Source organism: Sphaeramia orbicularis, chromosome 6 (genome assembly GCF_902148855.1).
Source record: "Sphaeramia orbicularis chromosome 6, fSphaOr1.1, whole genome shotgun sequence".
Taxonomy (NCBI): Eukaryota; Metazoa; Chordata; class Actinopteri; order Kurtiformes; family Apogonidae; genus Sphaeramia; species Sphaeramia orbicularis.
In genome coordinates, this window is record NC_043962.1 from 55,225,222 (window position 1) to 55,239,240 (window position 14,019).

Consider the following 14,019-nt stretch of genomic DNA (forward strand, 5'->3'; position numbering starts at 1 on the left):
CAATAACAGTTGGACATTTGGTCCATGTGTCTTTAACCTGTTGAATGTGTTGACTCTGTCCAGTCTCTGTGGACGTCTTTCCAAACGTTCAGCAGTTCTTCAGAAGAGACAGTTTGTCTGTGAGTTGTGCAGATGTTCAGACAGATGGATGGACAGTGAAGAGGACACTGACGAACGGAAACACTGAGACATGTGCAGAGTTTGGAAGGATAGACGGGTCATTCTGCGGCGTCGGTCCTCTCACGTCAGGGTCCAGTGGAGTTTACTGGTGTGAGACCAGTTCAGGACAGCAGAGTGACCAGGTGTCCATCACTGTAACAGGTGAATAAACTGAGCTGTGATTGGTTGAAGTGTGTCTCTAACAGGATTGGTGGTTCCTGAGGGAAGTCCAGCTTTAACTGGAGGTTTCCAGTGTGGCCTTGTGGGTAGCAGGTTCTGTTCCAGACAGTGGACCAAGGTTATAATAGTTTGGGATTTTTAATTATAGTTTAGTTTTAATAAGTTTTGACTTATTTTCTCTAATTCAGTTAGTTTTAATTAGCTTTAGAGTAGGTTTGCTAGTGTTTATTTGTTACAGTTTTTTTCTGAATGCTTAGTTTTAGTTTAGTTTTAGTATTAGTTTTAGTTATTTCATATATTTTATCTTCCTCACTATTCTATTCAAAGAAATTAGTGAGGCATGGATCAGCAGGTTACCCTGGACACTTTATTTGGGGGTGGGGTTAGGGCGGCTCCTTGACTGAGCAGAGACACAAACACATGTACAGTACAATGTATGAATTCACTATAGCAGGTTGGGGGGGTGGGGGGGTGTCGATCAATACACAACATCACTTATGTGAAAACAATGCAAAGACGTGCAAAGTGTGAGAGGAGATGCACAAAGCAGCCAGCAGTAAACCAGATAAAAAATATATATAAACCACCTAACCAGCAGTAAACCCCATACAAACATACATAAACCACTTATAAACATATATAACCCAGTTCAGCAGCAGTAAACCACACACCTTAGCAGATATCTCATCTCTTATAATGTTAAAAAAAAGTTTGATGTTACTAGCTACAGCTAGCTGAATTAAAATGAAGCAAAGTTGGCTAATAATGGAACTGTAGATGATTAACAGGTTCCATCCCTCTGTCATTGGATTAGTTTTCCTCCTCCTCTTTTCTCCTCTTCTAAACTGTGCAGTTCAGGCCTTGGAAGGCCTTTTCATGGTGATAAACTCTCCAGTCTTTACCTGGATGCTAGTTCAACTGTTGTAATTATCCAAATTACGTCCAAAAATAGCGAAGCGAGACTCTCGGTTTAAAAATACGCATTCATTTTACTGCGTGTGGCAACTTGAAAAACACACACAACTTTCTCACAACTCGTGGCATACATACATCTGCTTCTGTGAAAATTTCCTATGCTTCTTGGGTAATGCTAAGCCTCATGGGAAAAGTAGTTATCTTAATCTTAGCATTCACTATGGCTTATTTTAGCTCAATTTTTAACATAAATCACAAATGAAATATACTGTATATTTTACTCAGAAATAAATGAACATGAAATTGCATATGCATCATGAAACCATAATAAATCCAAACACAAATCACTTGTACCCTTTCTTTCCCAGATAAAGTCACAACATCAACACCTGTCTGACTCTGTCATTCAGCTCCACTCTGTCTCTGTCACTCACACACACACTGAACAAAAAAACAAACAAACAAAAAACCCGACCCCACGCATCACTGAAGTAAATCCCAGACAGGACTGTGCTGCTGTGTCCCAGCTTTAGTCTGTATGTTCCAGGTAGAGTGGGGACCAGAAGACGACTGGAAACCACCAGTGACCAGACATGACGGACTGTGAAGTGTCATATGGTACCAACAGCTAAAACTGCTGGAGCGAAATAAATCAATTTGAAATAAATCCGAAATTAACAAAGACGAAAACGAAGAGAATTTTATCCATAATTTTTTATATGTTTTAGTTAGTTTTGTAAGAACACAATACAGTTTCAGTTAGTTATCGTTTTTCTTTTAATTAGAGTTTTTATTTATTTCAGTTAACAAAAATGTTTTTTTCAATTTTAGTTTTCGTCGTTTCGTTCGTTTTTGTTAACAATTATAACCTTGCAGTGGACGTGGACCACAGCTCAGTCTGACCACCAATCAGCTCTCTGTATAGCTGGTGTGAGGACAGTGGGCGGAGTCACACACATATTAGCTGCAGATGAGGACATCCCATATTCATCTAGTTTCAGATGTGGACACAGTTCAATGTTGAAGTCCCCCTTATGACCTTAGATCAGAACCACTGTTGGAGTCCACTTCATGTGTGTGTCCTTTGTCTTTATTTGTGTCTCTGCTCTCATTTGTCCAACTCTGCTTGTATTTAACAGATTTTTCTGTAATCTTGGACATCCCTGCACTTCCTGTGGAGACAGGAAGTGATGTCACTCTGCGCTGTGTAGTCATAGATGGTTCAACACAGAAAGCCGAGTTTAAAAAAAACAGTTCGACACTCTCATCTGTCCCAGTAGAAGAGTGGACCATCTCTGTAGACCACCTGTCTGATGCAGACCAGTACTCCTGTTATGTTCCATTGATTGGTGAATCTCCATCGAGCAGCCTGAGGGTCAAAGGTGAGGACTGTGACATCACTTCCTGTTCATAAAGTACACATTACAGACAGAACATATGTAGGTCCCCTGGTGGACACTCATAGTACTGCAGTTCAACATTTTCACCACAGTCAAACGTCTCCATCGTATGTTTCTATAAACACAGATCAAACCAATAGATAGAACATGGATCTTCAAATCTTTGGTCACATGTTCCATCCGTAAAGTTGGTTTCAGATTTGACAGCTCTTACAGCGCTTTGGTTTCTGATCCAGGATTCAGTTGAATTGGATTCATGTAGATCATGAACATATAAAGTCAAACCAAAGTGGTCCCAGTATAGATCCTTGTGGAACACCGGTCCATGTGTCCACATCAGTGCATTTCTAGACTGTCTTCTGTCTGTTATGAATGAGTGTAAATGTTGGACTTCCTGTTGGGGTTTGTTCCAGTTCTGTCCAGACTGAACAGAACCATGTATCTGCAGCGATGCCCCAAACCAACTCCATATCAGAACATTCACACGTTGTTCTGTTTGTACAAGAATGTTGTGTTTTCAATCCTGTTTAGGTCCTGAAAGATCGGATTAATTTTCCTAAAAGTACTAATTTGAATCCGCTTCATGGACTTTGACTCAGGTTCTATTAAATAAATGTGGAACAGACACCGTCATTTGTTGAGGATCCTGACAGGAACCTTTATGTGCAGATACAGAGCAGAGTTCTGCTGATCCTCAGAGTCTGTCAAACGTTCTACTGGTGCTGATTAATCCAACGCTGTGTTTGGTTCTGGATCCAGTTCTGATGAACCCGTGGACCTGATGGTAGATCAGGAACTGACACTGAACATCATGTTCTGTCGTCTCCTACAGTTTCTACCAGTGTCAGCTGCTCGTCTTTCAGACAGGGGAAGCTCAGTGTCGGCTTACATCAAAAAAAAAAACAGTCAAGTTAAATTCGATAAGATAAAGTCGGCTCTCCGTTCCTTTTTAAGAAAATGGTCATATTGTACCAAGTAAACCAGAAAACGTTGAAATTATGTTAAATTGAAACAAGGAAGTACAATGAGTGTGTTTTATTTACAGTGCAAGAAATGAACAGTTAATTTGGTAGTGGTTTCTGTGATTTCACAGCAGAATGTGTGACAGTATTAAACTGAACTGTGTCAGTGAAGGAGCAGATCTGAAAACAGCTGTCAATCAAACAGGATTCTGCCTTTCGACTGATCATCCAATCAGCATGTGTAATCCTGGCGTCCAGCCAGGCCGAGCTCCGCCCACAGCTCCATTCACCCCAAGAGACTCCCGGCGTCCGGGGGCGGGACAACATGGTGGCATTTATCCAATTAGCGTCCAGTTTTGAGGCAATGAAAAAAACTGTTCCACTCAGTCCCATTGAAGTGCATGGACGCTGAGCGTCTACGGACAAATGCACTGAGCAGAGATGGAGGAGAAAACACAGACACGGGAATGGAGGAGAAGTGAAAAAAAATGAGTCCGTTGATTTGTGATAAAACTGATTCTGAATGAACTCTGTGAGATGAACGTGTTCTAACACATTTGGAGTCAATGAAATGTCAACACAACCGAACAGATTTAACCATTTAATTTTTGTAATTTTAGGGGAAGCTGAGCTTCCACTGCAGTCTGTGAGAAATCACCACTGGTTTCTACCACCACTACCTCTGTTCCTACAACTTCATCCTCTGATCCTGGTTCCTCTTCAGATCCTGGTTCTTCAGGTCCTGGTTCTTCAGATCCTGGTTCTTCAGGTCCTGGTTCTTCAGATCCTGGTTCTTCAATGTCCGTTGTGAGGCTGTTCCTCCACCTGCTGGTCGCAAGTCCGTACTGCGTCTCCACTGTCCTGATGGTGTCAATCTACCGTAAAAGGATCACAGGTTCTCATATGTTCTATGTTCTTGTGTGTTCTCAGTTCTTGTATGTTCTAGGTTCTGGTATGTTCTCTGTATGTTTCTGTGTCCAATCCCAGCATTTAGTCCATCTCATCATATCAATGTTGGGTCTGATCGAATGACTTGTCGTTCTAGGTTCTAGGTTCTCGTATGTTCTAGATCCTCATATTTTCTAGGTTCTTGTATGTTCTAGGTCCTCATATATTGTAGGTCCTCATACACTACCGGTCAAAAGTTTTGGAACACCCCAATTTTTCCAGTTTTGTATTGAAATTCCAGCAGTTCCAGTCCAATGAACAGCTGTAAATGGTACAAAGGTAAGAGTGAACTGCCAGAGGAAAAAAAAAAAAAAAAAAGGTCAGGTTAAACAAAACTGAAAAATAATGTACATTTCAGAATTGTACAAAAAGGAGAACAAGAAATGGGTTAAAAACTTAAAGCAGTTCTGCAGCAATGGAGGTTGATCAAGTCTGGAAAGTTGGTGCTACCAGTTCCTCCAGGTGTCCCAACGTTTGTGAATTCCTTCAACCCCCTGTGTCTGCAGAACAGGAGTGTGGAACACACTGTGGTACCAGACCCATGGAGCAGTACTGGAACAGGACTGGACTGCAGACAGTAGTGTGTTAGTATAAAAAATGGAAAAGAGGAAAAGACAATTAATGATAGAAGAGAGACAGAGCATCAGAAGAGTGAAAAGTGTAGGTGTGTCCTCCAGAGAAATGTCCAAGAAAGTCCAGGTGTCAGTCAGTCCAGTTTCCTTCAGCATCCAAAGGCACTGAAACTGGACTGGAAATGCAGACAGAAGAGGTCTGGCAGTGACAGTGGTCGTAGTAAGACAGTCTGAGTTTCCAGTGGGAACAGCAGACTGAACAGATGCAGGTCAAACACTGGTCGTGAACACCTGGACCTGAGCTGTGTTTGACTCCGCCCACAGGAAGAAGAGCAGCCGTCGCCATGGAAACCAGGCAGCGTCACGTCGGAGACGAAGACGAACACTACGACGACGTGGCTGCAGGCGTCGCCATTGAACACGACTTCTAAAGTAATGACGTCAACTTCGACACCGAAATATGTTTTTATTTCTAATTTTACACTTTTCATCTGAAAAAGATTCTGAAAAACAAGAGTTTTTTCTTTTCTATAAATGATGTGATTTCCAAACTGAACAGAATTAGTTTGTAAATAAATGTTTCATAAACTCTTTAATATTTTTAATCTGGTTTTATCTGATGGTGATGTTTTAAATATTAAACTTTACTCATTTATTCTCATTATTCTTTGTTTTGTTTTTTTACTCCACCTTTCTGTTCAGTTGGAGTAAATCCAGTCTAAACCCACTGGAGTTTGTGTTCCATTCTTCATCAGCTGAACTCAGATCTCAGTCTGTGTGTGTGTGTGTTCACTTAAGGCCTGTTTGGGTCCAATACTGTTCTGAACCTGTGGAAATGTGGGAGAGTGGACACTGAGAATCCATCCACCACACAGCTGTGGACCGTCCACTGGACGAGTGGACACAAGGACTATTGGACAGGTGGACACTAGGGTGGACACTGTAAAAGGACAGGACTATTGGACAGGTGGACACTAGGGTGGACACTGTAAAAGGACAGGACTATTGGACAGGTGGACACTAGGGCGGACACTGTAAAAGGACAGGACTATTGGACAGGTGGACACTAGGGTGGACACTGTAAAAGGACAGGACTATTGAACAGGTGGACACTAGAGTGGACACTGTAAAAGGACAGGACTATTGGACAGGTGGACACTAGGGTGGACACTGTAAAAGGACAGGACTATTGGACAGGTGGACACTAGGGTGGACACTGTAAAAGGACAGGACTATTGGACAGGTGGACACTAGAGTGGACACTGTAAAAGGACAGGACTATTGGACAGGTGGACACTAGGGTGGACACTGGAAAAGGACAGGACTATTGAACAGGTGGACACTAGAGTGGACACTGTAAAAGGACAGGACTATTGGACAGGTGGACACTAGGGTGGACACTGTAAAAGGACAGGACTATTGGACAGGTGGACAGGGCCGTAGGACAGGACTATTAGGGTGACACTGTAAGGACAGACTATTGGCAGGGGACACTAGACTATTGGACAGGTGGGACACTAGGGTGGACACTGTAAAAGGACAGGACTATTGGACAGGTGGACACTAGGGCGGACACTGTAAAGGACAGGACTATTGGACAGGTGGACACTAGGGCGGACACTATAAAAGGACAGGACTATTGGACAGGTGGACACTAGGGCGGACACTATAAAAGGACAGGACTATTGGACAGGTGGACACTAGGGTGGACACTGTAAAAGGACAGGACTATTGGACAGGTGGACACTAGGGTGGACACTGTAAAAGGACAGGACTATTGGACAGGTGGACACAAGGGTGGACACTGGAAAAGGACAGGACTATTGGACAGGTGGACACTAGGGTGGACACTGTAAAAGGACAGGACTATTGGACAGGTGGACACAGGGTGTGAAGTGTCGTCTGTGATTCTGAAGGAGTTTGACCAACGTATGAACGAGTGGAAACGAAACCAACACAAGGAAATCTGGACGGAAATGACACGAACACAGACACAGATTTAAGATGACCTTTGACCTGCACTGTTTTTATTGGACTTATCTGTCTTCTCTTTTCCTTCCTGTTCTTTTCCTTTTCTATCCTTTCTTTTTCCTTTTCTTATCCTCTTTTTCCCTTCTTTTTTCTTTATTTCTGTTCTTTTCTTTTTTCCTTTCCTTTTTCTTTTCTTTTTTTCTTTTCTTTCCCTCTTTTTCTTTTCTTTTCTTTTCTTTTCTTTCCCTTTCGTTTTCTTTTCCTCTTTTTCTCTTCTTTTCCCTTTCCTTCTTTTCCTTTTCTCTTCTTTCCTTTTCCTTTCCTTTTCTTTTCCTCTTTTTTCTTTTTCTTCTTTCTTTTCTCTTCTTTTCCCACTTTTTCCCTTTCTTTCCCTTTTCTTTTTCTCTTCTTTTCCTTTTCTTTCCTTTCCTTTTTCTTTTCTTTTCTTTCCTTTTTCTTTTGTTTTCTTTGTCTTTTCTTTTCCCTGTCTTTCCTTTTTCTTTTTTTTCCTTTCCTTATTCTTTTCTGTTCTTTTCCTTTCCTTTTTCTCTTCTTTTCCTTTTTCTTTTCTTTGTCTTTTCTGTTCTTTTCTTTTCTTTTTCTTTTCTTTTCTTTTTCTTTTCTTGTCTTTTCTTTTCATTTCTTTTCTTTTCATTTCTTTTCTTTTCTGTTCCGTTCTGTTCTTTTCTTTTCTTTTCTTGTCTTTTCTTTAAGTGCATTATCAGAGCTACCATTACTCTGAATCATAAATCATACATTTTTAATCTCGCAGCATTTCCACTTTTAGTCGTTTCTTTTCACATGGAGAAAAATCAGAGGAAACAAAACTGAAACACTACAGACACATGAAGACATTCGCTCCAGGTTTATCTGGAAATAATGGAATGGGAAAAATGGAAAACAGGAGGAACGTGTGGTACATGTTGTTACAGTTCAGAAGCTTCTGCTCCGCTGTTTGTTTGCTCTGACTTTTGTGGAGGTTTTGGTTCCATTTGCTGATTTGATGTTTTGTTAAGTTTTCCTACAATAAGGCTGAAACTCTGAGTATTATTGTGACATTATTGTGAAAAAAATATTGTGGAATAAATGTAGACCTTTCATGCAGTGTCTTGTGTTGAATTTATTGGAAAAATTGTGTAGTTTCAGAATTTAACATCCAAAAATGTGTATGACTTGTCCTTGTGTGACTTGTTGCATGATGTTTGCTGAAAAGTGGGCAAAAATTACCCTTTATCAATGACAAATGATTTGAAAACCCATATTAATCCTGTTGCTGCTTGTAAATGTTCACTGAACTTTCTTCCTTTTAACCTCAGAAGCAGAGCTTCTGGTCTGGCCTTTTGAATGAGGATCAGTTTCAGTGATTTCAGTTCAAAGTCAATGACGTCAGATCAGCCAGTTCCTCAGAAGACGTCCTGGGACAGTTGGGTTTGGATTTTTTGGCTTCTAGGTAAGAATTGGACTTCTAATTCTGTATGTAGAGTACATATGATCATAAATCTGTATGTATTCTACACCATTCTCTTTCTTTTTCTGTTGTGAATAAAGCATTACCCAACAATTAAGTCTATTCTAATATTAGATCAGTCAAATCATTACTTTTACTAACCCTACCCCCATCAGTTTTTAGTTTGTGAAAAAAATACAGACCACTGTATAAAAAAAAAAAAAAAAAAAAACTTGCATTCACTCAGTTTTCAATATCTAGCAACAAAATTTCATCAATTCTGCCCACCTACATGGGCTACAATTAGTTTATATTATTTAGGCCCATTTACTTTCCTAAAGTGAGATCAAGTTTTTTTACGACCACATTTTCATATTGGTTTTTGAAACTGCCACCGATTTGTTAGATTTGGACTTTCTCTGTCAATGATGAAGCCAATTTAAGCAGCCAGAGTCACTTTAGGAAGGCTTCTATAGATCCATTTATAGTTAAACTAATAAAACAACTCTTACACATGTTATGGAGTAATGCTTAATTCATATATATATATATATATATATATATATATATATATATATATATATATATATATATATATATATATGTATATATATATATATATATCCAGGGTGGGGAAGCAAAATTTACAATGAACATTTAGTTGTTTTTTCTCAGCAGGCACTACGTCAATTGTTTTGAAACCAAACATATACGGATGTCATAATCATACCTAACACTATTATCCATACCTTTTCACAAACTTTTGCCCATATGAGTAATCAGGAAAGCAAACGTCAAAGAGTGTGTGATTTGCTGAATGCACTCGTCACACCAAAGGAGATTTCAAAAATAGTTGGAGTGTCCATAAAGACTGTTTATAATGGAAAGAAGAGAATGACTATGAGCAAAACTATTACCAGAAAGTCTGGAAGATACTATTAAAGAAGAATGGGAGAAGTTGTCACCCCAATATTTGAGGAACACTTGCACAAGTTTCAGGAAGTGTGTGAAGGCAGTTATTGAGAAAGAAGGAGGACACATAGAATAAAAACATTTTCTGTTATGTAAATTTTCTTGTGGCAAATAAATTCTTATGACTTTCAATAAACTAATTGGTCATACACTGTCTTTCAATCCCTGCCTCAAAATATTGTAAATTTTGCTTCCCCACCCTGTGTGTGTATATATATATATATATATATATATATATATATATATATATATATATATATATATATATATATATATATATATATATATATATATATATATATATAGTTTGGACTCACCTTTTAATTTAAATGACATGAGATGGACCACAGATGTCCAACCAGTGCTCAGCATCACTGGGAACTCTCTCAAGACTTTTGGAAAACATGTCAGGTGACTACCTCATGAAGCTCATCGAGAGAATGCCAAGAATGTACAAAAGCAGTAATAAAAGCAAAATGTGGCTATTTTGAAGAATCTAAAATATGAAACATGCTTTGAGTTACATCACACTTTTTTTAACTACATAATTCCATATGTGTTCATTCATAGTTCTGATGCCTTCAGTGAGAATCTACAATGTGAACAGACATGAAAATAAAGAAAAAATAAGTGAGTCCACACTTTTGACTGGTAGTGTGTATTTATTTATTGTTTTAGTTTTAGTTTGTTTTTTTTTTTATTTCAGACTGACTGAATAGGGCTCAGATGCCCAGACCAAAGCCATCCAGGGGTGGAGGAAGGAAGTCCTCCTGGGGAGGAGTCAGAGCTCACAGATGAAGACAAGAAAGCATGTTAGGTTTGATTTTTGACAGAAATTAAATGGTTAAATCCAGTCGTGCATAGGCCAAATTTCTTTTTTTTTTTTTGTTTCAACCTTGTGTCAATAAAGGCTCAGTGATCTGAAAACCACAAAAGGTTTTTCATAAATTATTTCACATTCCTGAGAAAATTTGACCCTAAACTGATATATTTTCAGTCCAGAACCAAGTACTTGAATTTCTGCCCTTAGTGTCACTAAAATGCAACTCAGACCTTGAACCTTGTCATACTCTGTTTTTTTTTTGGCCTAAATGAATGAAATAATTGACGTCACAGCTAAAAACAAAACACGAATAAAAACTCCGCTGAACATGAACCTCTGGGCTGACGCGTGTGTCTACTGTCATCATGATGGCGTCTGCAATGACAACAGACGACTGAGTGTTAATTAGAAATTATCACCACAGCGTCGCTCTGTCCTGTCGCCTCGTCATCGTCACCCCCTCCGGGTGTCACTGGGGGGGTGGGGGGGGTGGGGGGATGGGGAGGGCGGGGCTTGGAGACATCCATCAGATCAGACATACAACACATACCACATTCACCCCATTTTATGTTTCTATTCAAGAACATATGACTTCCTTTTACTGCATGAAAAACCAGATTATCGACCCCGTAAACGCCCGCCAACTTCAAAGATTCCCGGTAATTATCGTGAGTTTACTGAAAAGTTCAGCTGTGCCGGAAACTGCCGCAAACGGAGCCAACCGGGGAGGAGGAGCGGGGCGGGTGTGGGGGCGAGCGGGTGCGGGGGTTAACAGCTCGCAGAGGTGTGAACGACCCTCATTTACATTTGAATGTCACTGGTGCCTGCCATGTCTGGCAACAGAGACACACATTGGATGTTTTTTTTCTTTTTTTTTTCTTTTTATAGCATCCCATTGGATGTTACCACAAAGGACAGCTCACATGTGATTGGTCATCTGTGCAGCATTATAATATGCCCCACCCATTAAAAATATTATTATTATTGTTATTATTATGTTTATTATTCAGATATTTATTTACATATTTATTTATTGTTGCAGGGTAATAATTCACATACTGAAAACATCACCACCAATATCAATTAAGAAAGAACACGACTGCCAAGATCATGTTAAAAAATAAAGACAAGCTTTAATAAAATGTAGAATGCAAAAAGCACACTTACATATTTAAGAAAACAGTGCCAACACTTTCAAATTAAACACACTTAGAATGTCCACAGTCAGTTCAGTCAGATGTGCTGTCCTCACAACATGTGTCTGTGCAGCTCCAGACACAAACAACAACACAGTAGAGTCCAAACAAGGCTTTGTGTTCTGAGCTGGAGCTTCTCCTTTACTTGACGTTTTCATTAACGTTTTTGTAACTGCAACATATAAAATACATCCAACTTAAATTACTAACAGACAGTTATTATTAATTACTCTACACACGTAATGCACTCACATCACTAGCTTGAATATCATAAACATTAGCTTCATTACACGTTCACAGAACAGTTTCAATCAACCAACATCTAGAACCTAATGTTGTTTTCGGATATATATACTTACAAAGAAGAAAATGTTCCAAGGCACACAGTAGTAGAGCACACTTAGCGAACATGAGTTTTTCTGAACTTTAACTGCAGAGAAAATAGTGAACGGCAAATATACGTCAAAGATCATCTCTAGCAAAAGAGCGCTCACTCTGTATACAACCTGAGTGCACAGAGAACACAAAGATCCTTAAGGAGAAGACATCTCACTCCTATCAATTCTTAAGCCAACTGCATTTTAACAGATTTTAACTGATTTATCTATTATCAACTTATTGTAACTTATGAAAGTAATTTATACAACGTATGAAATAAGTTTGATCTTTGACCTAAAAACATCACATCAGACAAGTGTTGGTGCCATCTTCTCTGAGGGTGGTCCAGTCCAGTCTTCTGTGGTGGTAGAACATGTGTTGGTTCTGCTGTAGTGTCTGTGGTGGTAGAACATATGTTGGTTCTGCTGTAGTGTCTGTGGTGGCAGAACATGTGTTGGTTCTGCTGTAGTGTGTGTGGTGGTAGAACATGTGTTGGTTCTGCTGTAGTGTCTGTGGTGGTAGAACATGTGTTGGTTCTGCTGTAGTGTCTGTGGTGGTAGAACATATGTTGGTTCTGCTGTAGTGTCTGTGGTGGCAGAACATGTGTTGGTTCTGCTGTAGTGTGTGTGGTGGTAGAACATGTGTTGGTTCTGCTGTAGTGTCTGTGGTGGTAGAACATGTGTTGGTTCTGCTGTAGTGTCTGTGGTGGTAGAACATATGTTGGTTCTGCTGTAGTGTCTGTGGTGGCAGAACATGTGTTGGTTCTGCTGTAGTGTCTGTGGTGGCAGAACATGTGTTGGTTCTGCTGTAGTGTCTGTGGTGGTAGAACATATGCTGGTTCTGCTGTAGTGTCTGTGGTGGTAGAACATGTGTTGGTTCTGCTGTAGTGTCTGTGGTGGTAGAACATGTGTTGGTTCTGCTCTAGTGTCTGTGGTGGTAGAACATATGCTGGTTCTGCTTTAGTGTCTGTGGTGGTAGAACATATGCTGGTTCTGCTGTAGTGTCTGCGGTGGTAGAACATGAGTTGGTTCTGCTCTAGTGTCTGTGGTGGTAGAACATATGCTGGTTCTGCTTTAGTGTCTGTGGTGGTAGAACATATGCTGGTTCTGCTGTAGTGTCTGCGGTGGTAGAACATGTGTTGGTTCTGCTCTAGTGTCTGTGGTGGTAGAACATATGCTGGTTCTGCTTTAGTGTCTGTGGTGGTAGAACATGTGTTGGTTCTGCTTTAGTGTCTGTGGTGGTAGAACATATGCTGGTTCTGCTGTAGTGTCTGTGGTGGTAGAACATGTGTTGGTTCTGCTCTAGTGTCTGTGGTGGTAGAACATATGCTGGTTCTGCTGTAGTGTGTGTTAGAGTGCAGCTCATAGGTTAGAGCTCCAGACTCTGGAAGGATGGAGGCCTTACAGTCCACCCAGATGTCCCATCAGCAGTGCCATCTTCTTCATCAGACGTCATATCCATTGTGATCCCCCTCCATAAATCTCCTCCTTGTTGGCCAGTTCAGCCTCTTTTGCCTCCAGCTGCTGTACAGACAGAAGTACCATCAGTGCTGCACTGTGAGGCTAACAGTAGTAGAATGTGGTGTTTGTGTCAGATTCAGATTAAACACAGATTCTTATAAATCTTACCGTCTTTCTTCTCTGCTGTGGGCTGAAATGTTCATGGCTTCTGCCTGGACTGTTAGATCTGGTCGGCTGTATGTGTAGTTCCATCGGACTGTTTCTTTATATCTTACAGGCCACTGGAATTAAAATATACAAGTTAGGAAGAGTAAAAAAATAGATGCATAGGATTAGAACAATAGAGAAACAAAACACAACAAACTATTAAAGTTACTTAATCAGCTGGACTCCACTTTCTACTCCATTCCAGCCTGGACCTTCAGCTGGAGCTGACATTAAATGAGAAGTCCCTGCCTCATTGTGGGTGAGCTCAGTCTGAAAACCAAATAGAAATAGTTCAGAAAAAGCAGACATTAAAGGCATACATTTACTTCTATAGAGCAGAATGGATCCAGGCTCTTTAAGATCTTACCGTTGCTCTAGTTCATACCATCTGTTGTTTCCTTCACTGTTTTGCAGACGGCGCACACCTTC

General features: G+C 40.1%; 1 protein-coding gene across 2 annotated transcripts in view; it reads left to right on the top strand.

Annotated features, from left to right (window-relative positions):
* The window catches only part of LOC115421084 (uncharacterized), a 43,818-nt gene extending 37,807 nt beyond the window's left edge, over positions 1-6,011 (top strand). The window contains exons 3-6 of one of the 2 annotated variants that reach the window (XM_030136795.1): positions 64-321; positions 2,394-2,636; positions 4,341-4,511; positions 5,461-6,011. In XM_030136795.1, coding sequence (XP_029992655.1) covers positions 64-321; positions 2,394-2,636; positions 4,341-4,511; positions 5,461-5,567 — 779 coding nt within the window. In that variant the 3' untranslated portion in view covers positions 5,568-6,011. The remainder of the gene's footprint in view (positions 1-63; positions 322-2,393; positions 2,637-4,340; positions 4,512-5,460) is intronic. The other variant, XM_030136796.1, reaches the window with a different exon arrangement.
* Positions 6,012-14,019: the final 8,008 nt, after the last annotated feature.